Genomic DNA, 27,990 nt, shown 5'->3' on the forward strand with positions numbered 1-27,990 from the left:
TCGATATCAATAGACATGTATTGACAAAACAACATAGAAATACATTTAAATAACTTCGTCTCGGAGATAAAATCGCAACAGTCATGTAAAGCATCAAATTATATACAGGATTATGTACATATCAAAATTTGGCACAAACAGTGTAATCACTCCAAAGCAAAGATGATGCGGAAGAATACGAATGAAGCTCTCATTCAATCCTGAAAAAAAAATTAAAGAAAACTTAGTTTAATTGTACTAAAATGAAGGTGTACACACACATAGATAAACGCACATAAGGACCCTCTTCCCTCGCTAGTTTGGTCAGATGAAACCTAGGCCCTTTTGAGCAAAGTTTAAATGTATTGGTATTTTTATATTTGGCCCAAATAACAGTACCAAATTCACAATATTTTAAATTATTCACCATATTTTAGTGGCTTTTTCACTGTAATCCACTATATTTTCATTTGTTAAATTCTGTAAAACAACAGATGAAATGATTCTGACACTCTCTTCGGACAAAACTTCTTAAATCCTTTTGGGTTAACCTATGCATAAATTGCAAATGTATATTGCTAGAAACCTTAGGTAAACATTTCCAGCACTTCATTGGTCGTTTTTTTTTTGTTCTTGATGCGGTAAGATAGAACAATTGTATTGATGTTTTTAGAGTCAGGATTTGGTAAGAGTCTGAATTATTTTGTGGCAGGAAAGGAGGTGGTTCAAACATGAAAAAGATTTTTCATAGATATTATGCAACCAAAAAGACAACATTCATAGAGAATTTTCCACCTTTGACGGAGAAATGTTTAAATCCAAGGCAATCTCTTATATTGGCACTGGAATACGGAACCGTCAACGCGTCTTATAACATAATTAAAAAAAAAATTGAAAGTTTTTTTGTGACTAATAGAATTTTTACCCACCAAACCAGTTGCATCAACCGAGTGTGGGAGGGGAGTGCAATTGCCCCCTAAGATTTTGGCGTCCCCAAGATTTTCAAAAATGCCGTCTTTTGGTATTTTTACTGAAACAATCGAAAAAGCAACGAAATTGTCATTCTCCCTAGATTTGAAAAATTAATTTTGCCACCTCCCTCAATTACCGTGAATTAAAGCAACTGTGTCAGATCCATCTTTCTACAATTGGCAACCTTAATTGATTCCAGCATATGCAGTATAACGTAGAGTTCCCGTAAAATCCTGGAAATTCGAAAAAATAAGCATAGACACTTATAGAATTCACCATTTAAAGTCCTGGGATTGCCTCCATTAAGAGGCACCCAATGCCTTCACGAGGCCACATCACTGAACTTCACCAAGTGCCAATAAGTAGATACATAGTAAAAAAAAAGAAGAAAATCTTGTATAACGATTATATTTTTAGCGGAAATCTCATTAGAATATGCATGCACAATAAAGCCCATGAGTATCATAACAGGGATTGATTCTTATTGTGAAAATACACCATCACTAGGATTCAAACCTGATGGCCAGTTTTTACGTTTTTTTTTTTTACAACCATTTCGTATTATTAGCGTAAAAAATATAGAATACTGACTGAGGTCAGAGGATAGCAACCTACCTAGTTTGTGGTGACGAAGAGCTAATTTCATCATCTTCATCATCTTCTGTAGGTATTGTTGAATGGTTGTAAAGCCCTTGCGCCATTAGTTGGAGTGCGAGGGGATTTTTTTGCCCGGAAGATTTTTTCAATTTAGCTCTTTTGTTTTGAAACCAGATTTTAATCTGATTTTCATGAAGACCTAATTCCCGCGCTAAATCCTGTCGTCGACGTTCGGTTAGGTATCGATTTTCATTAAATTCCTGTTTGAGGCGACTCAGTTGCTCCGCAGTAAATGCAGTTCTTGGCCTTTTTTCGTCAGGTGGTATGGCTTTATCTTTTTTCATTCGGCGACATCGAGGACCTATAAATAGAAACCATAGTATTTTAGAAAAAAAATATGTTACTGCACCAATAGACAGCCTTGTGCAGTTACAAATCTGTGTTTAAACATACAAACTCTCTTTTCACTTCCTTTAAGTCGGATTTTATAACATTCTATCACTGAAAATCTAGCAATGTTGAATTTGCAATTTCATGAGCTCTTGATATAGACATCAAGCATTGTCCTATATGTGCTCCTAGTACTTTAGCAATTCCTTTATGGATTAGTTGTAAAACCAGTGTAATTAAAGAGAGCTTCTAGAACATTTTGATCCATCTTTGGATCACCAAACTAATTAAATCCTACTTCTTCGATGAGAAAAACAAATTCTGAAGATACCAGAAAACTAAGATCTTTTAGGTACGAGACGCAAGTAATGTCTCTTAGCCATCACCAGGGGCATAGCTAGGATTTGGTTTTGAGAGGGGCCAAAAGCATATCGGGGGTGTAAATAGGAAAAAAAAATCTTTTAAATGTATAACTTCTTTCTGCTCTGATGTGAAGCGCAAAGACTGAGAAAATCGCAAAAGTTCTCATCAGGGCCCTCTCCTATGGGATGAAGGATACTTGTGAAAGATAAAGCAATTGGAATACTTTTTCTTATAAAGGCGAATGGTATTAAAGACTATATTACCTTTGGTGATTTTGGCATTTATGACTGAGAGTTAAAACCTCAGTACCAAAAGCGAAACAAAGCATTTCATTATAAAAGTGAGGCCTTATTAAAGCTCAAAATATACAATTTTTGTAATAGAAGTGAGCTTTGGCGAAATCTTGAATATTTTAACTTACGGTCTTTAGAATAGGTAGGCCTACTCTTAACACGTAAGATAAAATGATAAAGATTTTCCAGAGCCTTTGAATGCATATACGCCGACGACAATTGTCGGCGTGTCAGTTGCCAAGTCTTTTTTAGAGGGACAGGTAGTAAGCCTGTCGCCCCGCCTTGCAGCAGCTGGGATCAAGCCCAGGGTCCCCTTCTTGCCAAACAGAGATCAATCCACCGCGCTGCCACATATTGTAATTGACACGTACCTATTTGTAAATTTAATAAGAGGAGAGGGGATCACCTTAACTTAGCTTTAAAACAAGCACGCATGCAGGGTTGTGTTTCGAGGGGGGGGGGGGGCTGATTCCAAAATAGCAAATTATGTGAGAATAAAAATTATCGGAAAAATTACAAAAATAGTTCTGGAGATTGTGAGCCGGAAGACCCTTTCTGTGTCTGGGCCTGGAAGAAACAATAAAATCGCTTGTATCTGGAGATTTTACAGGGATTGTACTACCGTCTTTAAACTTTAAAATATTCTATCTATGTAACCTTAAACATATTAGTACATTACTTTTTTTGAGCGAATACCTTGAAAGTAGACACGTATTTCTTATGTTAATAATGACCATTTTTTGTAATTAGCAAGTAACGTGCTTACAAATTCAACAACAAAAAATGGAAAATCATCTTCGCCAAGTCCTAATATGTTTTTTAAGTTTTTTTGTTTGTTTTGTCCATTAGTATTTTCATTGAGTTAATGAAATAAACTTCATCGTTTAAAAAATGATTTTGTGATTCATGAAGCGTTTTCTGGTGTCCAATTTTTTTTTTTTTTTTTTTTTTAGCCAAAAGGAAGGAAAAAGCTGAAAAGAGTTGTTGATATATGGCGTCAGATCAATTTACCGCCAACACGACTAAGCAAATCTTAGATTATTACCACGTTATTACCTCATACTAGACAAAAGAAAAACTGAGAAAAACGCATGCGTGTTGCATTAGGATTAATATATAAACGGACAATTAATCGGTTAAATTTTTCAAAGGCAGAACATTTATCAGAGTCATCCATTTAGAGGTGAATAAAATGGGAGAAGAGTCAGATGAATAACAGACAAATAGAAAATTGTGACACAAAGCCATCAGGACGCCGCAACTCCAGCCACAAAAACTACCCATCAGTCAAAGTTAGCAAAAAGATACATCCTGTATTTTTCAGTTCTTTGTTTGATGACGTAAGAATACCAATTGACTCGTCACCAAGACCACACAGATGCAATAACTTGCAAAAAACCTAAGACATCCCGTCACGGGTAACATTGATCACATCAAAAGTAATGTATTGTGACTGCTGAATTACCTCGAAATAGGGTGGTGTGTATTCTGAATCTCAACGACAACAACATAAATATCCTAATTTAAATTTGGACTTCTACTTTTTTTCCAGTAACAATCGCCCGTAAAACAGAAAAATAATAACTAAATTTTGGTGATTTAGTGGTATTATGAACGTTAAGCAAATGTTTTTTCTCTATGTATTCCAGTCTAATATTCATAAAAGACAACGGGTGGTCAGAGAAATAACATAATTTACTACCGGTTTACAACCAGCATATGTCATTTTATCTTTCAGAACTTATTCGAGTTTATGCTGATAACAAAAGTTGATGTAACCATAATACCATACAAAATCTCCAGCAATCCAGTTGCAAAAAAGTTTTTGATATGTTTCTCGTCATTCATGAATTTTGGGACCTCACATAGTGGTATACTTAAGGTTTCAACAAAAGAGAAGAAGATCTTCAGAAGGCTGAGCGGCTCAGACGTATTTTGGCTTGAATTAAATCAGATGATTTAAGCAGATGTAAAATAAAAGGAGCGGTGCAGAAGCCAAAACTATGACTTTTAAGAGTTCTTGAAATTTTCGGGCTAAGGTATTAGATTAACCTTTAAAGATGTCAATCCATAGACTATTTCACCTGAATGTGGTTTACGAGAGAAATGATTCTAATCGTTAAATAAAAGGTTCTAGATGCCAATATGACCAAGGCCTTACTAGTTATCTTTACACATGTTTTTTGTATTCAAAGACTCAAGCCACAAGAAAACATTTCGAGCCTTTTCCCTGTCAGATAATGAAAATATGCAATACTTTTTTTTTCAGCGTGCCTACTGTAAACTTTGAATGCAAGTCTTAGAACAGGAAACATGCCACCTAATTTTAATGCAATGTGGATCAGTTTTATCTTGTAATGTATATTGGGCTCTAGAATCCTGTAGGACACGAGTTTATAGAATTTATGATGCTTTGTCCTTTAGAAGTGGGAATAATAAAAACTAGATTTATAATACCAGAAAGTGAAACTCAGACAATTTTAATATAGTAGAACCTGTTTCTAAGAACCTTGGAAATCATTTTATATACGGATTTCCGAAGTGTTTAAGTTAGTTTCTCTCATTCTTCTCTTGTGTTTGTTTTCAAACCATATATATAGACTTTGTAGAATAAATGAATAGTTTATAGTAAAGACACTCTTCTTCTAACTCCTCTCAAGTGAGCCCTTAGCTCTTGAAAGTTTGCAGACATCACCAGAAAGGAGTGGTGAAGGTTTACACTGCCTACCCGTAATATCTAGTTCCAGCAGGAAAAAAATAACTAGCCTATCAAAAGGTGATCATTGAAAAAAAAGACAACAATGAAGGGTTTCGTCTTTCGGTAAATATTATTTTCCACGAATTGATAACATAGGCTTGGCCTGTCCTTACAGACGGCATCATCTTTACATAAAAAAAAAATCACGAAATAAACAACAGCCCAAACTGAGGATCTACAGGGGAGGTCGTATATGCCTCTTTTATAAGAAAAAAACATGTATTCAAAAACGACAGTTTTTATTCGATAAAGAAAAACAAATATTTCCATATCTTTGTCTCCCTTACATAGAAAAATCGTAAAAGCTCTATTCCTCTGCGAAAAGAAGCGTGATGGATCTTTAATATAAATAATTTTTTTCAAGAAAAATTATAACACATTAGGCATTTTTAAGAGAATAAAATAATCTTTCTAGGTAGGAGAAAAGGGAAGGAATTTGGGAAAAATAAATAGACAGTAAGTTCATAACGTATGTAACCTATATAAAACGTTGGATATTTTCGGGCCCCTAATTTCAGACCCTGAAGCCTCCACTCCCCCCTTTGGACAGATCGCTGATTGAATTTGTAAGAATAAATAACCGACACTTTTCACAGAAAAAATAAATCCTAAGAAATAAGTTTCAATACACCTGTTACATAAGCAAAACATCATAGAATGTTTATCCTGAATAGCTTTTCTGGGAAGACAAAATGTTGCAATTTACTTCTTAACGGTTAAAAGTAGTAGGAAAAATTATAACCCAACCACATGTTTTAGTAATCGTTCTGCTTATGATTTAGTTAAGCATTATTTTTTCTCTCTTTCTCTCTGTCTTAGACCGTATACACTGTGTGAGGTCTCAGTTATGGATATTAAAACCAGTACTCGGACAAGCCAAAATGACTTTATTACGCTATAAATTTAGAAAGTTTCCAGTCCAGCGACAGTCTAAGCGACTGATTTTTCACTTTAAATCACCATGTCAACTATAGCTAGGATGACAACTAATGTACCATGCCTCTTTTTATTCGTCTTTTATTGACGATGCCATAGCGGGCAACTAGATACAAATTGCAAGTTTATAGAGCTCCTTTCTTACACATTATAAATATCACAATACTTTCTTATTTTACCGTATTTAGGCCTATGAGGAACTAGCAAAAAGGCCATTCGGACGATAGCCATAAAAAAGACGTTGCGTATACTCTTATGTGAGGGCGGAAAATAAATATTTTGCACATTTCCCAAAACACAAATTACAAGTTCTCTACCCCCCCCCCCCCAAAAAAAAGATATCTTTTTTTTGTAGGTTTCAACTCAATCCCCTAGTCGTGAAAAAAGTGCTACTCTGAATCATTCCGACCAAATATAAGAGCGTTGCCGAGAAATATTAGCTTCTGCTATCCGTTGTTTGTAACTTCACATGATAGGCAAGTTTCACAGACACTTGCCAATTATATAAAGTAACACGTAGAAAATGCACTGCAATGAATCATATCTCTTTGACAATCAAGTGCCATCATACGCAGGGTACCTGAAGATATTATTTGTCTCATAATATTGAAGGTTTTGGTAAAATTTTAAGACGCGCTTACAAACATCAGATTTGTTTGTAGTTATTACAAAAGTAATTAACGAGTGAATACAGCTTAAACTTGTTAAATAATTTTGAGTGATATGGGCCGAGCCGCGGCACATCCAAACGAGGGGGGGGTTGGGCCTGGTGGATTTTGTCGGCATATTGTATATAACCCCAAACTCAAACCCTAGCTTCACCTCTGAGGCCGGGAACTGAACTAAGAGGGTGGCAAAATCCCATAGTCATGTACCCAGCCAGCTTTAAGGAGCGGAGTTTCGCTCCTTCACTGACCTTTAAATGAACTTATTAAATTATTATATTTAGATCAAAAACATTCTATTAATGCACTGTAAAAACTATGAAAATTTTAATGCCTTTCGATGTTATCAACAAAAATAACAATTGTTTCGTCCTTTCTGTTTCGGGGACTATACAACTGATTCAAAGAAAAATCAAATCTTCTAAAGAAAATATATTAACAAAAAAAGGCCACGGACATCAACGTTAAAAGCGTAAGGTGATGCTGAAATAAAATGACAAGCGTACGAGGACCGAAGGACCGAGCATCAGCCTATAGGGAAGGGCAAATAACCTCATAAAAACAAGCACTTGAGGGCCGAAGTCCTGGTTGAAGTGAAGTCATGTTTTTGAGGGGCAATGGCCCGGGCGTCAAGGAAGATATAAATAAAATCCTGTGAAGGGGACTTTTTGGATAGTTTTATAATAAGCAAAGATCTGTAACCTAGAAGTCGGAACAGGGCATGTAAAAGAATTGCCCCCTTCTTGTTCGAAGAACCCTTACTAAGATTTCCATATTCTTTCTTGAAAACTCGGAAAGGCTTATGCCCCCCTGCTCGTGAGCCCACACTAGAATCATAGACTGTTAATAGATGCACAAAATTTGACGCATTTCATTAGTTCCTGCGTCTATTTATAGGGTAGAGTGGGTACAGGTATAGAGGGCCAAACAAAGCTAAAATGCTGTCCATACGGACTAAAATTTAAAAAGCATTAAAGCTTAAATATTATTAGTGGTGCTATTCTGGGGCTCAGATCATTTTACCCTATTGCCATTGGAGGCAAAATCTTGAAAGAAGGGTATGGCACTGAAGCTCCTTCAGTGTGTCCTAGTCTAACTTGTAATTTCCTGCTATTCCCTCTCTCTTTGTAGGTCACTTCGTAAAAATATTCTTTTCATTTTAGTCCTTTTTTGATCCTGGTATTTTCGTTCTTTACGAGATTAATTAAAAAAAACAAGTTTTTTGAACTGAAAGTAAGGAGCGACATTAAAACTTAAAACGAACAGAAATTAATCCGTATATGGAAGGGGCTGTCCCTTTCCTCAACGCCTCGCTCTTTACGCTAAAGTTTTTTATTGTTAAAAAAAAATAGAGTTGTGAGAAATTCAAACTTTAGCGTAAAGAGCGAGGCGTTGAAGAGGGGACAGCCCCTTCCATATACAGAATAATGTCTGTCCATTTTAAGTTTTAATGTCGCTCCTTACTTTCAGTTTAAAAAACTTGTTTTTTTTATTTAATTTTTGAACGTTTTTGAATTAATGCAGGTTTATATATTGGCTCACCGTACATGAATAATTAAAACAAAATTTGTATATTAATTTTACTTTTATTTGGTTAAATGGCTTTCTCGAAAGTTATTTAATTTATTTACGAACGTTTTTATTAGTAATAAATATACGTAAATTACAAATTAACTTACGTAGCGAACTTCTATATTCATAGATTTTTAATACGTATATTAGGGGGTTCTCCCCCTAGTCAATACCTTGCTCTTTAAGCTAAAGTTCGAATTTTGTTCCAATTCTTTAAAAATGACCCCTTAATCACAAAGACCGTTAATTAGAATAAATAGCTCTTATGAAAGTACTAAAAATCCGTGGCTTAAAGAGCGAGGTATTGACTAGGGGGTGAACCCAATCATATACGTAATATTTTCTGTTCGTTTTAAGTTTTGATGTTGCTCCTTACTTTCAGTTGAAAAACTTTTTTTTTTATTTAATTTCTGATCTTTTTCTTTAATACTGATGGGAAATCCGGTACCCCCTTCATAGAAATGTCCCTTCCCCATGAAAACTTCCTTCATGGAAAGATCCTCCCATATAACGTCCGACCTCCCCCCCTCCACCTATCAGAAAAAATCCCCCCTGAAAACGTCTCTATACTTCCCAATAACCAATACTATATGTTAACTTTCAGCCCTCCCCCCGGGGACTTCAGAGGATTAAGTCATCCTTAAAGACATAGTTATCCTATTTTCGACCATGCTGAACAAAATGGCTATCTCAAAATTTTGATCGGGTGACTTTGGGAAAAAAATGAGCGTAGGAGGGGGCCTAGGTACCCTCCATTTTTTTGGTAAATTAAAAAGTGCACTAGAACTTTTAATTTCCGTTCCAATGAGCCCTCCCAAGATATTATAGGACCACTGGGTCGATACGATCACCCCTGGAGAAAAACAAAAAACAAATGACCACGCATCCGTGATCTATCTTCTGGCAAAATATGCGAAATTCCACATTTTTGTAGATAGGTGCTTGAAACTTCTACAGTAGGGTTATCTTATACGCTGAATATGATGGTGTAATTTTCATTAAGGTTCTATAACTTTTAAGGGGCATTTCCTCCTTTTTCCGAAAATCAGCCAAATTTTCTCAGGCGCGTAACTTTTGATTAGTAAGACTTAACTTTATGAAACTTATATATTTGAGATCAGCATTAAAATATGATTCTTTTGATGTATCTATTGGTATCAAAATTCTGTTTTTTAGAGTTTCGGTTACCATTGAGCCGGGTCGCTCCTTACTTACAGTTCGTTACCACGAACTGTTTGATTGTAGCGACTCTTTCAACGAAGTGGAAAGGATCAACTAAGAAATTTTATGGAATGAAAAATAAAACTTGTTAACATTTGCACATTTTTTTCCTTTTGAGGCTATTTATAATGGATTTTTTTTTCTTATCTTTCACCATAATTTACTTATGTAGCAAACCCTTGACTGAGGGTTAAGGGGGTACGGTTCTTCTATATACCAAGTTCGAACAATAAGCATTTTAACTAAGCCATGTTACCTACTTAAGATACCTTTTTACTTTGTATAAAAGTTGAAATAATTTCTAATCGAGGTGTTATGTGGGCTTTCCAATCAGGAATAAGGTCGATTGATTCTAAGAAGGTCCTTCTAATATCCAGACCACACAAGTGACGACTTAAACAAAGACACTGTATTACTAGAAACTATTTTTGAATATGGTAAGTTAATGTTTCCATAGGCTTTGAAAAGCTTGTTTATCCTATTCTAATTTTCAGCTTTTTTTAGAACAAGCGTGGCGTTTAACGAGCAATATGGATCATTCATTCCATTGGAGTGAGTGATTTTGATTTTTGTGACTTCACAAGGGGTCACACAGAAAAAGCCCTGGAATGCACGGCTGGGGTTTCCCATTACATTATTATTGTTCTTGTTTTATTAAGACCACGACGTCAGGCCCCACGCAGTGAGGGCTGCACAAGGCCCCGCCCACTGGTAAGGCCGCCTCTGCATTCCAATTCCAAAATTTACCTTACAGTCATTTACTCCAGTTCTTTCATTCATTATTCTCGGCTTTTGAAATTTAGATTTTCTTTTTCCGTTCAACGAATATTCCTTTCAAGCCAAACATTTATCGTGATTGTAGTTCCGCTCGAGAATGATCCTCATAGGTGAATCTTAGGTTTACCCTCAAATTTTATCAATGTATTAATGAATTAAGTTGATTTAGACTTTTAAAACAAAGACACAAGGACGAATACTGAGACCCAATAAAAAAAATTATTGGACGAGCAAGTCTTTTTTGGTTTAATTATAATAAGAAAAACATATTGAACTATTTAAATAATTTCCTGATATACGTTAATATTTTGAGGTAGGATAGCTGATGCGATCCTCAACAGATAAATGCGCTGGTGGTCGTCCAAAAAACATTATCTGCCATGGCTGATTGTAACATGAACTATTGAAATATCTTCGAAACATTAGTAACCCCACCCAAATAGACATGTATGCATTCTATAAAACTCTAATTGCATACAAGAAACATTCAATTATGTTATGTTTTCCCAATACTGTAATTACTTTTTGCTGGGTGATGGAATATCTTGCCCTGGTTAAAGAGTAATTAAGGAAAAAAGCTAATTAAAAAATTGTGCTTGATTTGAAATATGGCTAATCGTCTTATAAAAGAACAAGAAGATGAATTTTGATAACAGGCGACAAATATTGTGTTTAACGCTATTTGCATTAACAAATAAGTAAATAAAATAATAATTAGCTAAGAACTCAAATTGAAATATTAAAAAAACAAATTATGAGCATTGGAACTGCTGAATAGGGAGTGTAGAGGGACTGAGCCCCATATATTCAATCCAGCATCCCTTGAAGATTCCTATATTGAGTAAGAGCTGTGCAAATCCGTTTAGTTTATACTTTTAGAGGGGTAAGACAGTAGTAGCCATGCATCAATGCTGACAGTTTGGGTGGGTCTAACAGCACAAAAGTCTGCCCTGTCCCCAAAAGCCAATATCCCCTCTTTAAAATGTGATCACCTTCTCCTTCCAGGGAGATTGGAGATCAGCGCTAGTGTACTTAACAGGAAAGAGCCTACATAGCCTGTACATAGTCAATAGCCTAACCCGTTACCGGTATATCTGTATTTTAAGGAGGTTGTCTATAATTTTAAAATAAGATCGGTTTTGCTTTGTTAGTAAAGTTTATTCATGCAAGGGGCTTTGTTCGGCAGTGGCAAATTAAAAAAATCATAGCAAAATCCTAAGACTTAAACGAAACATATTGTGAAAATTTGCAATATTTCAGGGGACATGACCAAAACTTCCATCCCGGCATGTGAATCCTTTCACAGTCAGTTTGATTAGTCTCAATTAGTTAGTAGCCGTGAACTTGTCTGGGCAAGGTATGACTTTCTATTTGATGCCTTAACATTTATGAATTATATAAAAAAGAAAAAAAAAATTAAAATTATCATATGGCCCTGACACTAAACACCTAAAAATAGAAGGGACACATACAATCTTGTGAATATACTCATAAATATTTAGGAAAAAAAACTAAGAAACCACGAATTATTCGTCGACGGTTTCTAGACTGACCAATGAGCATTAACTTTTGATTGCTAACTTATAATCTTCAACAGAATTGTTTAAATTGCTTTAGAACTCTTGCTCGACTACTTATTTGTTGGTCACCTAGCTTAAAATCAAATACAAATGATACCAACTGAGACTTTAATATTAGGAAATAAACTATTGAAAAGCTAATTGCATAATGTTTTTACAATAAATAATTGCTAGTGTTAGCATGAAAAATATTTTTACTCAGTTCTTTACACTTCTGCAAATTGTCCAAAATATGTCAAGAGATATTAACTACCGTATAAGATCAATGTCCCTCACGAGTAAATTTGGAATTTCTTGTCCACCTAATAGCTGCAAACAACTCCAAAAAAGGACCACAATTAATAAAAAAAAAAAAAACTAAAAGCTTCAATAACTTATGCCTTGACTAATTTTATGTCTTATTACCAAAAGTGTAATAGTTAAGTTGATAACCGCAAAGGAGAGATGCATTCAAACAAAAGAAAGATATGAAGAGATTTAATTTAGTAGATAAGAGACAGACAAAGATGACTATATCGAGAATGCTTTTAACCAGCCAGCCCTCCTAAATTCCTTGAACAGCACAGGCGAAGCAATATTGAGACATCAGATGTCCTAAACTGATGTTTATTGCCTTTACTGGTTTAGTACTTATCGTGTGTGGTCAAGTAAATCCTTCGTTCGGAGGGAGACTATTTTCATTCCTCTGTCACAAGAAAGTGATACCAATAAGAACCCCCTGAGAGAGACTTATCATAACTATAGACTGACTTTATAATAGACGGTGATATATGAATGTCAACTTTTGTATTGTTATTAATGTATGAGCACATCGTGGACCTTTGAATTTTGCCGCTTCTAGATTCCATAATCTGCGGAAACTATCATTGAATTTGCCGCTCAAAGATCACAGGGAGTGACTAGAAAACTGAATTTCTCATTGATTCCATAATAAAATTTGGACAACAACACCGCTAGTTTCATATTTTACCCTTCTTTGAAATTTATTATTTGACAGCAAACTACACAAAAGTGATGATTGTTAATCTTGGAATTATTGAAAAGAGTCCATATTTAAGTTTGAATATACCTCATATACCCTGGATTAAATTGTATTTATACTTATCCAATTTTAGGCTATTACATTTTGATTATTTAAGAACTATTTTCTTTTGGCCTGATTTTTTCAGAATGCGGTAGGAAATTATAATTCAGGCTACGTCAGACAATCAAAGGCTTTGAATTGTGTGCTGACTGTGTTGTTTTAATTTAATCGGTTGAATCTGTTCTAATTCCCTTGAGTTGAAAAAAAATATTTCAGTAAGTGAATCATAGCCTGATTTAACCAATAAGAAGAAGAAACGGAAAAATGAGATTTGTTTTTCATAAAAAAAACAGGAAGTTTCTGTTTGTTTTAAGCTGGGCTTTATTATTTACCGTAATGTATGTTTGTTTATGAGGTGTTGGTTCATACACACCAATTTCTGTTTGTCTTAGGTTTGACATTATATAAGAGCTTTTCCCTACTCTTTTCAAATTATAAATTTTGCTCTTTACCTTTCACGGAATAAGCTTTTTGTCTCTTTAACCACGTTAGTCATTCAATTTTATAGTACCTTCTATACAAATAGCATTATTACAGACGGACTCACAAGTCTCAGTCGAGGCTCATGCTATATTAATAGTACTTGTGTTGGCTAATAAGTTCAATTAATCTGGAAAATTTTGGAGGACTTTCTAAATAATCCATGGATAATCATTAGCCGAAATGGGCATAAGCTGTCTAGATTTGTAAAAGCAGGGGGGCGGGCTGGAGGTGACACAGACCAAATTTTTTTTTGGCGGGCGGAAACAAAATCTGTTTTAAAGTCTAGAGGGGACTAGCATAAGCTTAAAGGAAGGGACAACTGCACCCCTGCATATCCCCCCCCCCAAAAAAAAATGGCTCGGCTGGTGACATATCTCACATTTTTAAGAATGTGCTTGATGCATTTTAATTGTGCCTAGTATGTTGTAAAATTACTCAGATTTGTCATCAGTAGACGCAAAATCCTTTACCTATCAGCTCTTGTGAAAATAGTAACCTACACTGTTTGTGAAATATGCACTTTATCCATGAAGCTTCAGATTTTAAAAGGAGTATTTTCATAATTTAGGGCCCTTTTTTCTGCGGCTGCACTGATTGTGTCGTCCACAGATGTATTTTTTGGGATTTTGTACCGATTTAATTAAAATGGATATATTAAAATTTTGATCTGATGCCACCTATGGCTGCGGGGAGCTCAGTAGCTCAAGGGACTTTGAAGTAGCGACATGTTTTTCCTGATTCCGCCCAGCTAAAGAATAGGGCATAAGATGTTAAAGCGAGTCTATCCCTAATTTTCTACGATTATCCAGTCTATACAGGGATGTGACCATCCCGGTTCTGTTTATATAAATAAGCCTACACATATACGGATGGCTACTAGACATTGCTACTAGGCATGTAATAATGTTTTAAGAGGGTTGGAGGTTGGAAAGGCCAGCTTATTGGTCAAAAAAGTTTTTTTTCCCGGAATGATGCACTTTTTGTATTATTAATCTTCTTACAGGTTTTTTGCGGTGTGTGCAAATTGTCGCCCGGCCCATTACGGGCGCTACACTGAGAGGAACTGCGAAGGTCAAGTTTGTGTAGATAGTAAGGATTCTGATTGTTATAGTAATCAACAATCTCTACAAGGGCAGGTTATCTGTATTCTGATCAGTGCTCTGTCCATGATTTTTTTTAGCGGGGGGGGGGGGGGGGGGGTACAAAAAAAACCTTTAAAAATCGCATCAAAAATTTGTTTATATTCGTTTTTGTTAAGTTTTTACGAACCGGACTTTTTTTTGGGGGGGGGGGTCAAACCCCCTATCCCTCCCCCCTAACCACAGCCTTGGTTCTGATACTCTTGAGTAAATTCCATTATATTGACAATGATCCATATTCTATTACTTAAGTACAGGACACAATAATGATATACCTTTCAACATGAAATAGTTAGAAACCTATATACTTTTATCTTAGGTAAATAATGTTTGTTTTTATTTTTACGGCTATATCCTGAATCCTATTGTCCTTGAAAATCGAAATTTGATATTAAGCTACACTTATTTGAAGAAAGTTTTTGAGCTTCATTGTTCCACTTTAAGCTGCTACTTCAGTTTTTTTTTTGTCGCAAGAAATAGACTTTCTATTCTGGAAACATTCCTATAGTATCTTTTAGGCTCCAATACACCTTTTTTCTTCAATAGGATCCGACTGGTGGAAGACGGCACTATTGGTACTACCAGCGCGATCGGACTTTCGATCTTACTTCGGATCGACCGTTAGACAAAAGAAGCAATTAGTTAATCATTCATCAATAGGCATGCTTCCTACCTACAACACCCAAGAGGAATCTCAATAGTCGTTTTGTAAAATCCGCTAAACGACAGATTATGTGACCGCAATAAACCTGTCCTGACCACTGAAGTAGTTCAATCAAGGCTAGAGACAGAAAGGCAACCTCCTTTTTTACCAAAATATAACGCCGCCCTTGTCCTTAGGTTCGGCATATCCTTGTCGGCATTCCATAGTATACCATATTAGAATATGAAGAGGTTATATAACACTGGAAATGTTTCCTTGGGTCTGAAAATTTGTCGAAATCTATATTTTGGGCTGGAAAAACTTAAGCCTAAACAGTATTTTCGAATCTTCGACAATCCTTAAAACAATGACAATCGATTTCATCAGCATAAATTCCCGTTTTAAATATACTTTTGCCCATTCTACTGCACAAAAAAACAAGAACACCAGAACTAGAAAAAACTAACTGGAAACAGGCATATACACAGGAGGGCCTTAGAGGATTTGCTGCAGCCGTTTGGCATAGGCTTTGCTGGAAGAGTTCTTTCAGACGTCGACTTTGCCGACGACGTGGCGCTAATATGCGAAAACATTAGTGACCTCAAAACTACACTGGAAACACTGGCCTCTGCCGCTGAGAAATTTGGTCTGAAAATAAATTGGTCGAAGACCAAGATAATGCCCGTTGAGAAAACGCCGTCCAACCCCCTGTCATCTGTGGAAATTTGTGGCCAGACTGTAGAGGTAGTCAAGCAGTTTACCTACCTTGGTTCAATTGTCTGCTCAAACGGAAGCCTAGATGCCAAAATATCAGCAAGAGCGGCAAAAGCAAACTCTGTCTTCGGTCGCTTTCTAAAAACAGTCTTCCATAAACCCCAGATCAGCCGTCTCACCAAAGCACGAATATACTCTGCTTCGGTTGCCAGCATTATGCTCTATTCTGCTGAGACTTGGTCGCTGACTCAGACACAGACGCTGAAGGTAGATGCCATCCAGACGAAACACCTCCGAAAAATCGAACGCTCCCGATGGCCCGACAGGGTACGAAATTCAGAAATCCTCAGGTCCTTCAAACTCCCACCCCTGTCCGAGCAGCTTGAGTCTCGCTCACTGCGTTGGTATGGTCATCTGCTCCGTCTGCCTGCTCAAACACCCGCCCGGCTCATCTTCGATTTCGACCCAGCTGCAAACGGCTGGAGGCGTCCTAGGGGAAGACCACACACCAGATGGGCGGACGTCATCCGTGATCGGCTCGCCTCCAGAAACATCAACCCGGCTGAAGTGACAACCCTCTCCCTGAACCGACCACTCTGGAGAAGACTGACGGCGCTGACGACTGGTTCCCTCTACGCTGGCGACGCTGCCGAGCAAGAGCTTTAAGTAAGTAAGTAAGTAAGCCTTAGAGGAACGGGCTCCATCTGAAATCCAAACTTCAGGCCAGGGGAAAGGGAACGTTCACACCTGTATCATCCCCGTGAAATATGATTTTAATGAACCTTAAATAAAGACTTGACTTAACGAGCTTGGAGATAGAAATAAATGCTGAAGTTGTCTTCGGAATCAGGAAAAAGGAACGTTGTATAAGGGTCAAAATGTCTTTCGATGCTGATAACAGTGAGTTAGGATTTCTTTATTGGCTCTATTAATACGTAAATCTATTAAAAAATTTAAAATATAGTTTTTAGTTTTACCCCTTTTTGTTCTCCTTTCTCTTGCTTACCTTCTTTACTAAAAGTTTAATAAAATATTCACATTATAATATTCGAATATTCAGTAAATACTAATACTGACATATCTTAGGAGTGTTTAGGGTAGGGGCCTAGAACTATTCAGTGCAATTTCGAGGTGATACCAGGATTTGAATATTACCGTCGATGATTGCATCTCATATCCTCACTTACTCAGATAGTATGAAAATGGAGCTTTTAACTACATTATTTTCGAACGACTGATTGTTAAAACTCTTTAAAAAAAAAACACTCGTTTCTTTTGGTTTTCTTGCTCTATGTGTGGTGCAGTGTAACACACATGTCGTGGTAGAAGTCGGTACGGGTGGAGGACGAAATGGTAAACTGAGACTTGCTCAAAATGGCAGAAAGTGGAGAGTCCCTCGTCATACAGAGCAAGAAAATTTCTAGAGTGGCATATGAACCCAAGGAACGACATTATGGGGGAGGTCGAACCATGCTTTTCATTCAGCAAGTACCTCAACCTACTTTGTTTTCTCACGGTTCAATTTCAATTTCGTTTTGACAAGCTGAATCAAAACTTGCGAATATTTATAACAGCTAGTATTTATGCAGGTGACAATCGTGTCACTAAGCCGACATTAAGCCTTTTTATGGTATGGACACTCAATAAGCCCTGACACGATGATAAACAGGTAGCAAAAGTTGACCACTTTGCAATTGAGAAAGTCAAAGATGAATAAAAGCCCATGATGTAGGCTACCGATGTGGGACAATCAAGCACTGTAACCTTTAATCTACCTGTAGTGTATGTAAACTATTCAATCTACAATATTAGAAATAGATTAAAATGTAATAAGTTTTGAGACACGAAAGAGAGGTGTTAGCGCTCAAAACCAGATTAAAGATAAGTGAAAAGCAAAGTTGTGGGGGCGTTCTGCTGTTTAAATGTCACTGCACAGTGCTTTGGCTTTAAGGGGGTGTTTCAAGGAGCCCTACCCCCTTTCAAAATCCAGGAATGCATCACTCTTAAACAAAAAATCTAAGTTTGCTTTCTAAAAAAGAGAAAAATTTTAAAGCTTGGTCAATTCTCGTTTGGCCAGTTATTCGTTGAATAAAATCTGCATACTAAATTTACCCCTCTCACTTCATAATAAAAGAAGACAATGCCAATACAGTTGTGTTAACTCGAAATATCGATGTGAACTATCTCTCAAAGTTAGTATAAAAAAACATGGGATTTCTGTATCCCCATTCTAAAAAAGAACATGACCCTTGGACTCCAAAATAAACAGAAACGGTATATGACACTCCTACCACTTGGCATCTTGGTCTTTCTCCCCTCATTTCATGTAAATAGGCTCCATTTTCTATAAAAAAAAGCAATTCATCCATCACAGTTCAGTTATTCAAAAACTGTGAAAGTTTCTTTTCTTTCTTCTATAATTTTCTGAAATATCGAGCGTAATAAAAGCCATAATTTCCCTTTTCCAGCCATCAGTGTTATCTCGTTTACAGCCTTTGCTTGAAAAGTGATAAAATTCAAAGCCAACATAGCTTCTTTGTTTCATAGTAAGCTCCTAGAAGGTTTGAGAGACACCTCAATTTGTCGCTACATTGCTCCGAAGCACTAGATTAAGTTTGTGGTATGTGACATTGTGGCGATAATTCGCGTTCCGGGGGGAAGATATACGACACTGATAAACCAACATCCATAAATTGAAAAAGAATGGAGGGTAAAAAACCTTCTCCGTCTGGCGTCTACAGATATGGAGAGATTTTAAGTAGAAATTTCTAAATTAGCAGGGAAATTAGAGGACGGGAATGGAGACTGGAATTATCTTTCATGGCCATGAAAGTTAATTTGAAGGGCAGATACAATGGAGAAAGAAAAGAGTTACACAAGATTATATTTATTTTACTGGTTTATTTTATTGTTGCTACATCCATGTTTAGATTTGAGGAAATTTTAGCAGATTTGATTCTCCTTGATTCCATTTACCCTTATTTGATTTTGTTACCTTAAAAAAAAAGGAATGTACAAAAATAAAACAAAAAGGTGCAAATCTGAAGGTACTGTCAGATAAACTGAAAAAAAGAAGAATTTTTGGCATTGAAAAGACAAATATCTAAAAACACTGGTGTCAAATTCTATGTGGCCAACTTATTAAGAATCTTTGTACTATACTTTACTATACTATTGTACTAGAATATAAATGGGTAGACGAAATTGATCGATGCACTCGAGGTGGAAATTTTGTAGATAGCAACGGGACAATGTTTTTAGAGGATTGGGGGAAGAACCTATAATATATCCTCATGCTGAAGAATTTAATAAAAACAAATAGTAGTATATGGAGAGGAGATTAACTTGAGATCGAACCTACCATGGAGGGCATTGAAGTGCTGGTTGCGGGTGCGAGTAAATTATGTGTCATTGCCTAGGGCAGTTGTTCTCAAACTGTGGTACACGCACCCCTTGGGGGTACACAACATTTTTTAGGGGGTACGCAGCCGGCCCCCAAAAAATAAAAAAAAACCTTTAACTCTAGGACTGGCAATTTTATTTGTATTTTAGCTATAGTTTACTTAGTACCGGTAGCTGAGAAGTGGTACGTAAAATGTTTTGTGGGTAAAATGGGGCACAGCGCCTAAATAAGTTTGAGAACCACTGACCTAGGGAATACAAAAGGATATTTTCAGCGTCATGGGCGGGGGGGGGGGGGACTACAAATAACGACTTTAAAAACGCATCAAAAACTTGTTTAAATGCATTTTTGTTACGTTTTTACGAGTCAGAGAAACATTTCGGAGGAGGGGGGATTCAAAGCCCCCAATCCCCCTGGATACGGCCTTGGGTTTCAGGTATCAAGAGCAGTCAACTAATTAATTCTTTTTTCTTTTTTTGAAAACTAAAACTACCATAAAATAGCTCCTTTACTAGCGCGAAGGTAATTGACAGAATCCCAAAATTTATATCGCAGCAAAAACAAAAAGAGTGAAGTGTACCTAAAACGACTTTTAACCCTTGTTAGCTTTAAAAAGAAGCATAAAACCCTTTCTATAAGGGTGGCAAAAAGAATTACCATAATTAAAAACCCCGTCGAATTTTTAGCTTTGACTAACTAGATTCAATATGTATACAAAGACACTACCAGAATTTATAGTACGTCAAAACGATCATCAAAGCTTTTTAGCTGGTAAAGAACATCCAAATAAGTCTGTTACCACCAAAAAAAGGGAATGATTAAAATATTTCAACTTAGACAAAAGCATAGTTCTGAGCTTACAACCACAAGTCGACCACCAGGATTGGTTTAAGCGTGGGTGGTCTTAATGACGCGTGCGCTAGTATTTGGCTAAAACGACTATTTTTGTTTCAAATGAAATAATTAGGATACCATGACTGTGAAATGATTGCAAAACAGAAGAATTTCGGATTTTCCCATAGATAAAAAAATTTACAATACAGTAGCGACAAGATATTTCTCTGGGAGAAAACGGAAATTCATTGAGAATTCTTTTTGTGAAAAACTAGCTTTTAAAAATGCAAAAACTACTGTGACTGAAAAACACAATTTAGAGTTCTTTGGTGGGCTCCTATTAACTATTTGAAAGTCTCTCTTTTTACCTCTGAATTGTTAATTTGAATCACCGTGGGACCCATATTTCTTTGTTGTTCTAAAATGAGCTCACCAAAGTTCTGTTTCGAATTATAGTGATTTTGAATTCACAGCTTAATTTCCATAATTTTACACAGTTTTTTTCATTTTAGGGAATTTACAAAGTTAAGAATATGTGCCCATGAGGGACTTAAGCCGCATAATACCACATCTTGTATAACATTGAAATCATACGAACTTGACACTTTTGATGATGTTAATTTACTATTTTGTGCAAAAACAAACGCCAGATTGCCACTCCAAACACCGTTTTCCCTCTTTCAAGACTAAAAAAAATAAACTAAAATTATGGGCGCGGTTTTCCATAATTTTCTAGAAAATCGGGCTTCCAGATTCTGTTTAAATCAGCCTTGAGCTCCCTGCCCATGCCCAAATTGATGCCACTGGCTTAGATGAGGTGATTCAATTCATATTCTCAGGCAAGGTGAGCAGGAGTAATTCAAGCCCTGAGATAGGCCATGGGCTGGCCGGTACCTTTCAACTAGCTGGTAACCACGCGATATATTGTATAGGGAAGATGCTAAAGGAAACTAGTCAAACGGGTATCTGTCAATAGAGAATTGGGTTGCAAACCGTGGTTTGTCATTGTGTTTACAATATTTAAACTATTTTATTGTGTGGTTTAGTGGGAAAAAAGGTACCTAGGTTAGGCTACGTATTTAATATATAGGCCTACTATGCTTTACCACCCCCCCCTCCACCCCTTAATTTGCAAATATATAGCCCAAATTTGTTTCTAAACTATTTTATTTGCATCATATTTTGTTTTATTTCATTAGTATTAACCAAACTTGACTTCTCGCAAGGGTACCGGCTAATTGAAAAGTACCGGCTGGCCTATCTCAGGCCAGCCCATGGCTAAGGACATCATTCGGCAACGAAGGTGGCGATACCTTGGGCACGTGATCCGTATCAAGGACGACAGGATCCCAAGACAGATCTTGGTATGGCAACCTCAGGGAAACCGCAGGAGAGGTCGATCAAAAAACACCTCGCGTTGCAGATAGGACCGTAGACAGGACCTGTTCAACATTCACACGACGATACAATCCCAATGGTAAGATGTTTTGGCGGCGGCGCACATGCGGAACGACTGGCGGCTCTTCGTGGATGTTATGGGTGCCTCTGGTGGCACAGGAGGATCTAAGGTCTGAGGTAAGGTTTCTTTCCTCCAACATATGTTGCAATGTTTCTTATTATTTCGTAAATATCCATATATTTCGCCTGTTTCTGGCATTTTTTTCAAAGTTTTAGGTCCTTCCCTTCTCCAAAAAAGATAATACTACGAGCAGGACTTTGTAGCCCTTAGATTATATTGTCTATCTGTATGGTTATTTGAGGTGTTACGTACTGGCTCGTTTTCAATGGTAACAACATAATTTAGTCCTGGATACGGGTGCTTAAAAAAATTCGAAACGAAAGAAGGTCAAAAGCACGAGAAGTTGAAACCGCGAAACAATAATTTTTTAATTATTTAAGTATTTTGGTTCCAATAATTCTTTTCCTTTCAACAGAAAATACATCCTTGCATTTTTGGTCTATAAGTTAGCTTAAGTATCTTTATGACAGTCGACTGCGGCGCTGTCTAGACTTGGCCTTTATTAAATAAATTGGAAAGAAAACTGTTACATGGGAACTTTAGAAACCCATGCAAAATGGAAAGTAGCAGTGGTGCAGTTGTGTGTGTATCAAATATATAAGCCTGCGAGAAGGGATGTATGGCACAATTTCCGTAGTCTAAGCATAGAAGAAGCATAGTGCACGAAGCGTATTTTTTTTTAACTTCTAATTCAATTTATTATCAAAGGTTTCTTATTTCTGAATCAATATACTTTCGTATCTAAATCCCGCTATATAATCTCGGACATGTGTCGACTTTTTTGTTTCTGTTTTTCAACCCGAACTTATTATAAAACTGGAACTATAAGCAGCGTGGCCTGCTCTCATTTTTTTATGCAGATCAGCAGCCAGGACTTTTATCAAGAGAATGGTCAAGAAGATAAAACGTATCTTTTTTACCTTCCTTCTTGAACAATCAGAATACCAAACCACAAAAAGTGATAAGTTCCCTATCAGTTTAAGAAATATAAGTTCACATTAGGAATTAATGGAATTTATTTATCAGTCTGATGAAGAAAACAAATCACTTGTATTACGGACTTAATATGTCTTTCATTTTATCATTGATAATATCCAAGTTGTTGTAGCTAAAGCACTCAACAAATGTGGCTTACTTACACAGTTTGTTAGTCGAACTTAAAGTAATTTTTAGTGCATGAAATCAGCATAATGTGTTTCGACATAATGTACGCCTAACAAGTCTAACGATATCCAAGCCTTAAAGTTTGCATATTCCTAAGCAAAGGCGGATCTAGAGCAAAATCTTGGGGGGGGGGGCTATGTGACAAGAGTGACAATAATTGACCAAATTGACAAGTTTATTTAAACAAAAAGTAAAAAAGGAAAGAAAATGGAACGAGGGCACTGGAAAAGTTTTGGAGGGCATGGGGCAGCTGCCCTCTGGATCCACCCTGTTCCTAATCGAATTATTTCGACGAATTGTTCCCCATTTTTCCCATTTATTGAAATCGACTTTTATAATTGATAAATTCCAAAATTTAATTGAAATAAACTTCAAACAGTTGACTGTCTGAATCAGAAATTCAGACACTCAACTAGTTTGGCCAATTCTGTTATACTGATTTAGTCAAAATCATGATCATAGAGAATCATAGAGCTTATCAAGACTATTCCACTGCACAAAGATTGATTAATTGCATTTCTAGAAGGATAGAAATTAGCTCCCAATTTAATAATTCACAAAAGACTTTCCCAAATTTGCTAATGAAGTAGTCTATTTTCATCATATTTTATTGTCACCAAACTCCACTTCTCGAGTGTGTTTTATATAATAGACAAGTACTGTTTTCAGTCCTGTGGCTAGATTATAAAGTTTTTACAATTGGTACAATTTTCTACTAACGATTTTTTCATTTTTTTTTTATCAAGTAGAAATTGGACCAATAAAAAAGAAGAGAGAATAAAAGAAAAACTGTTCAAACGTTCCTCGGAAGCTAGAAAAATAAAGTACGCCTATAGAGCAGGAGAAGAGCAATTACGGCTTAAGTAAACAGACTATGAAATATCCCCCCTCTCACCCCAAAAAAACACTTAGAGTTTTTAAACAGATTTCGACGCATTGCGCTGTTCTTCAAAGTACCCTACATACAAAATATTTCAGTAAATAAATGCAAAAATATTTCAGTAAAACCACAATAGACCACATTATTGTTCACTTGGCTTCATCAAGTTGAAGCATATTTTCAGATTGCATTAAAGCACCAGAAATGTCGGCCAAGCGCCGGCCAAAGATTTTTTGGTACTGTTCTATTAACCGGCCTCTTTTATATAGTGCTAGTTTGGTTAATGCTAATGAAATAAAATAAAATAGGATTAATATATAACAGCTTAGAAACAAATTTGGGCTATATATTTGCACATTAGGGGGGGGGGCCAAATCATACCATATATTAAATACGTAACCTAACCTAACTTAACCTTGGTACCTCCCCCCCCCCCTAAACCCCCCAAAAACAACAATTTAAATACAGTTCTTGCCTTTGTTTATATCCCAGAAGGCACTGTAAACTTGTTTTCATCAGGCGTCTCAATCTATTTCCTGTCTGATATGCATTGCCGTATTCAAAAGAGCCCGGGTAATAGAACAGTACCATTTTTTTTGTCTTATATTTTCTTTCTTATTCAATTCTATTTTCTTTTTTTAGCATGTTTAGTCTTGGACCAGTACATTAACATCTTAGAAAGCAACATTGCTGTACTAACTGCAAAAAGTATATAGGCCGCAAATTAAACGATCGTTTATTTTAACGTCTATGGCGAGATGTTGGCCTAGGGAACTAAATGGAAGCGGACACATTCGGCATTTTTTTTTTTTCCGCTGATGAGACTGCTGATGAGAGAGTGTGTTTGTAGAGGGTAGGCCTACATTAGAAGCCATAAATGAATTTCTTTTCCTGGGAATGGAGAGGGCAATTGTAAAAAATAAAATAAAAAACAAAATGCTGGATAATTTAATTAGAAAGTTCCCAGAAATTCCATAAATGAAAGCCATAAATGAATTTCTTTTCCTGGGAATGGAGAGGGCAATTGTAAAAAATAAAAAACAAAATGCTGGATAATTTAATTAGAAATTTCCCAGAAATTCAAGGAAGTCTTAGTGTCTGGGGGTTCGGCCCAAATAAGCCCCTGCCTTTAATACTAAACAAATCATATCATATTTATCATAAATAAAAAAATAAGCATTAAACCAATTTGTGTGCCTTAAACTAAATGCCATTTTAGCAAAAATTTGGAATAATTTACATTAAGATAATTTCTACCTATTGTTTTTCAGACTAGCTTCAAGTCTGAATGCCCCCCCCCCCCTCAATGCATTAGGTGCAAAAATTTGCACTAATATAAAGAGGCACACAATGTATTTCTTAATATGTGGAGGGGGATAAATTTGTCGTTTTTTCAACTATTTTCAATGGAACTACGAAAAGCCCTATGATCTATTTATGATCTAACTGATATATCTATTAGATTAATATGATCTATTATGATCGACTGATTTTGCGACGGTAGAATGTTTACCGCCCGGTGTGTCCGCGCTAGAGTTGTAACGGTAGCAAAACGCTAGGTAAAAAAAACGCCAAGTGTGTCTCGGGCCTCTGTGTAGCTGATCTCATTGTTTTCATACTTGCGTTCTTTTTTAAATAAATGCAATGAGCTAGAGCTTGTCAGAATAAAATTTCTATTATTAGCCCACCTTGAGATAAACTTTACTATACAAAACTTCCCAATGCCGAAAAAAAAAATTGCCTGCTTCCAAAACGAAATTAACTGAAACTGGGGCAAAACTTACTTATTTCAATGTTTTACAGATTAGACAAAAAAATGAAAGAAAATCACTTTACTACAAGTTTATGGTATCAATACATCTAGGCACGTACATAGAAATTTTTTTAAGAGAGGGGCGGGGGGGGGGGGAGCAGAAAAAAAATCACTTTATAGTTTTGATAAGAGGCGGCAAGAAATACACGTCACTTTAGGATTTCGAGGCTCCAGGCCCCCAGCACCCTTGCAGGCATGCATTTATCCACCTCAATTGGTTTTGAACCGCAGAAATATATATTTACACAATTATTCATTTCCTAGTCTGTAGCCTACTGGTAATATTTATTGCACATAGTTTTAGCAATTCGGAGTTTAAAAAATGGCAACAGTTAAGCCATTCCAGTTGAGCCCCATGGCAAACATAGATTACGAAAGTCGCAGAGGAGGAAGGATTTAGAGAGGGATTATGGCCTAACTTTAAGAGTTAGAGGGTATTGTTTAAGTGTAGACCAGCTAGTGTGACAGTGGTTAATAGATCTTCTCTGGAGGGGGAGGGGCCTGAAACCCGAGAAATGTTCATCTTTAGGCTCCTATTTTTGTCAAAACTTTTCACGATAGGTCCTTGAGATAAATATGTGTAAGGAATTTACCCTCTGGCTTCTGGAGGAATATTTTTGGACTGAGCGTACAATGTGAGGGCTGAGAAGGGACAACATTCTCCTTTTTTCCTTTCAAAGATGGTTTGTGATGGAAAACGCTGATTTTTTAAGCAAATAAAAAAACTGGACTGGGACATGAAGAATGAATAGCGCGGGGGAGGGGGGGAGAAATACCAAGGATTTGAAGGGGGACAAACCCCTAACATATAGAATAATTTCGTATCAATTAATCATGGTGGAGATACACACTCACAACCGTATTCATCCGTGGAGCGTGCAGATATTAGTTGGCACAATTTAACGCCCCAATACAATCTGATAAGTGGCAAAGGGTTGCAAAGGAACACTTTTTTTTAGCTTTGAGGGGAAGAACGGCCAATTAAAAATTAACTTGTGGCTCCTTATGCAACGGACAGTGGCAAATATCACGTATCGAAAAGCCATGCAATGACTACTTAAAGAGGTTGCTTAGTCCCTGTGGACCTCAGCTGCTTAAAGTAACTGCATCTTTTCAATTATTCAAATTTGTCTCCAAAATTTCCTCGTTTGTTATTTCCCTATTCTTTATAATTTTCATACAATGTGCCTAATATTAACTGTTTCGACAACCTACGCCCGCCTCAATCAAATCCCCCCCCCCCCCCAAAAAAATAAAATAAAATATGTATGTGCCTATTAGAGAGGTAGGATTTATATTCATTTTGAGTTTCTAGGCCTATATAAGTAATAAAATTAACTTACTCCTACCTGACGAAGGCCTATCTGAATATCGAGTACAAAAGACCCAGGCTGGCCATTTAGAGGCTTCGGGGGGGAGAGGTGGATTAATTTTATCATTATCAGGGACAGAATCTTTGCTACTCGATGACAAACGGCTCTCCGTCCGTGCTTCTTCCTTGACCTCTTCTTTCTTTTTCATTTGCTCAATGTACTGAGTTTTTTTCTTTGGTTCTTCTCTGTGCGGACTAGCATGGCGACGCTTAACTTCATTCGTTTCCTTGCCAAAATCAGGCCTTAATATACTGTCTATAGAAAACGCTAGAGGTTTCTTTTGAGATTGTGTGCTAACTACCTCTTTCACTTGTCCCTCTGAAGATTTAACTGTATTAAAAGGAAGTGTCGGAACTAGCTGCCGAAAGGCTAAATGTCCTGACTGTATGGCCGCCAAAGTGGGAAACCCAGTTGGGTACATATAGCCCACTGGAGGATATCCATACGGAAACATAGCTGCTGGTAGTATACCAGATAACAATGACTGATATGAAATCCCGGTCGGGGATGATAATGGCGATGATGATGACATTGTTGCAGACGCAGGACTATCGGGGGAAGGTCCTGGTGTACTAGCACTTAGTGGACTTGTTCCATCGTATCTTTCAGTCAAGTTCGAACAGGCAAGGTTAAGCAATGATAATGGTCCGGGTTCAAAAATAGCACTGCCCATCACACAACCAAGTTTCAGACAACTATTATATTAAAATGTAAACTAACTGTCACTCCTTTCAAACTGACGACTGAAGTGTAGTGTTTGACTCAATCAGCAAAGCGCTTCGCCTTCAGGCTTACAGAGGCGGAGCCTCTTTAAAATAAGCCAATTGGACTGGAAACA

At 36.6% G+C, this 27,990-nt stretch overlaps 1 protein-coding gene across 2 annotated transcripts; it reads right to left on the minus strand.

Moving 5' to 3' along the window:
* On the minus strand, positions 1-27,875 carry LOC148948684 (homeobox protein engrailed). 2 transcript variants are annotated; one of them, XM_089094594.1, is made up of 3 exons: positions 27,129-27,875; positions 1,567-1,909; positions 1-200 (listed from the first exon to the last, which is right to left on the minus strand). In XM_089094594.1, exons 1-3 carry the CDS (start codon positions 27,823-27,825, stop codon positions 191-193), a joined length of 1,050 nt encoding a protein of 349 aa, XP_088950720.1. In that variant the 5' UTR covers positions 27,826-27,875; the 3' UTR covers positions 1-190. The 2 variants fall into 2 exon arrangements, with proteins under 2 accessions (XP_088950720.1, XP_088950719.1); XM_089094593.1 differs by having other exon boundaries at positions 27,123-27,875.
* Positions 27,876-27,990: the final 115 nt, after the last annotated feature.

Source organism: Artemia sp. Qi Xiang Cuo, chromosome 9 (assembly GCF_049724085.1).
Source record: "Artemia sp. Qi Xiang Cuo chromosome 9, ASM4972408v1, whole genome shotgun sequence".
In the NCBI taxonomy this organism is placed as follows: Eukaryota; Metazoa; Arthropoda; class Branchiopoda; order Anostraca; family Artemiidae; genus Artemia; species Artemia sp. Qi Xiang Cuo.

Bases quoted from the DNA above. Each gene is read 5' to 3' on its own strand.
- LOC148948684 (XM_089094593.1), bottom strand. From the start codon at position 27,825: ATGGGCAGTGCTATTTTTGAACCCGGACCATTATCATTGCTTAACCTT. The intron at 1,910-27,122 runs GTAAGTTAATTT...TTCTATTTATAG, and splicing joins TAGGCCTTCGTCAGGTAGGA to GTCCTCGATGTCGCCGAATG.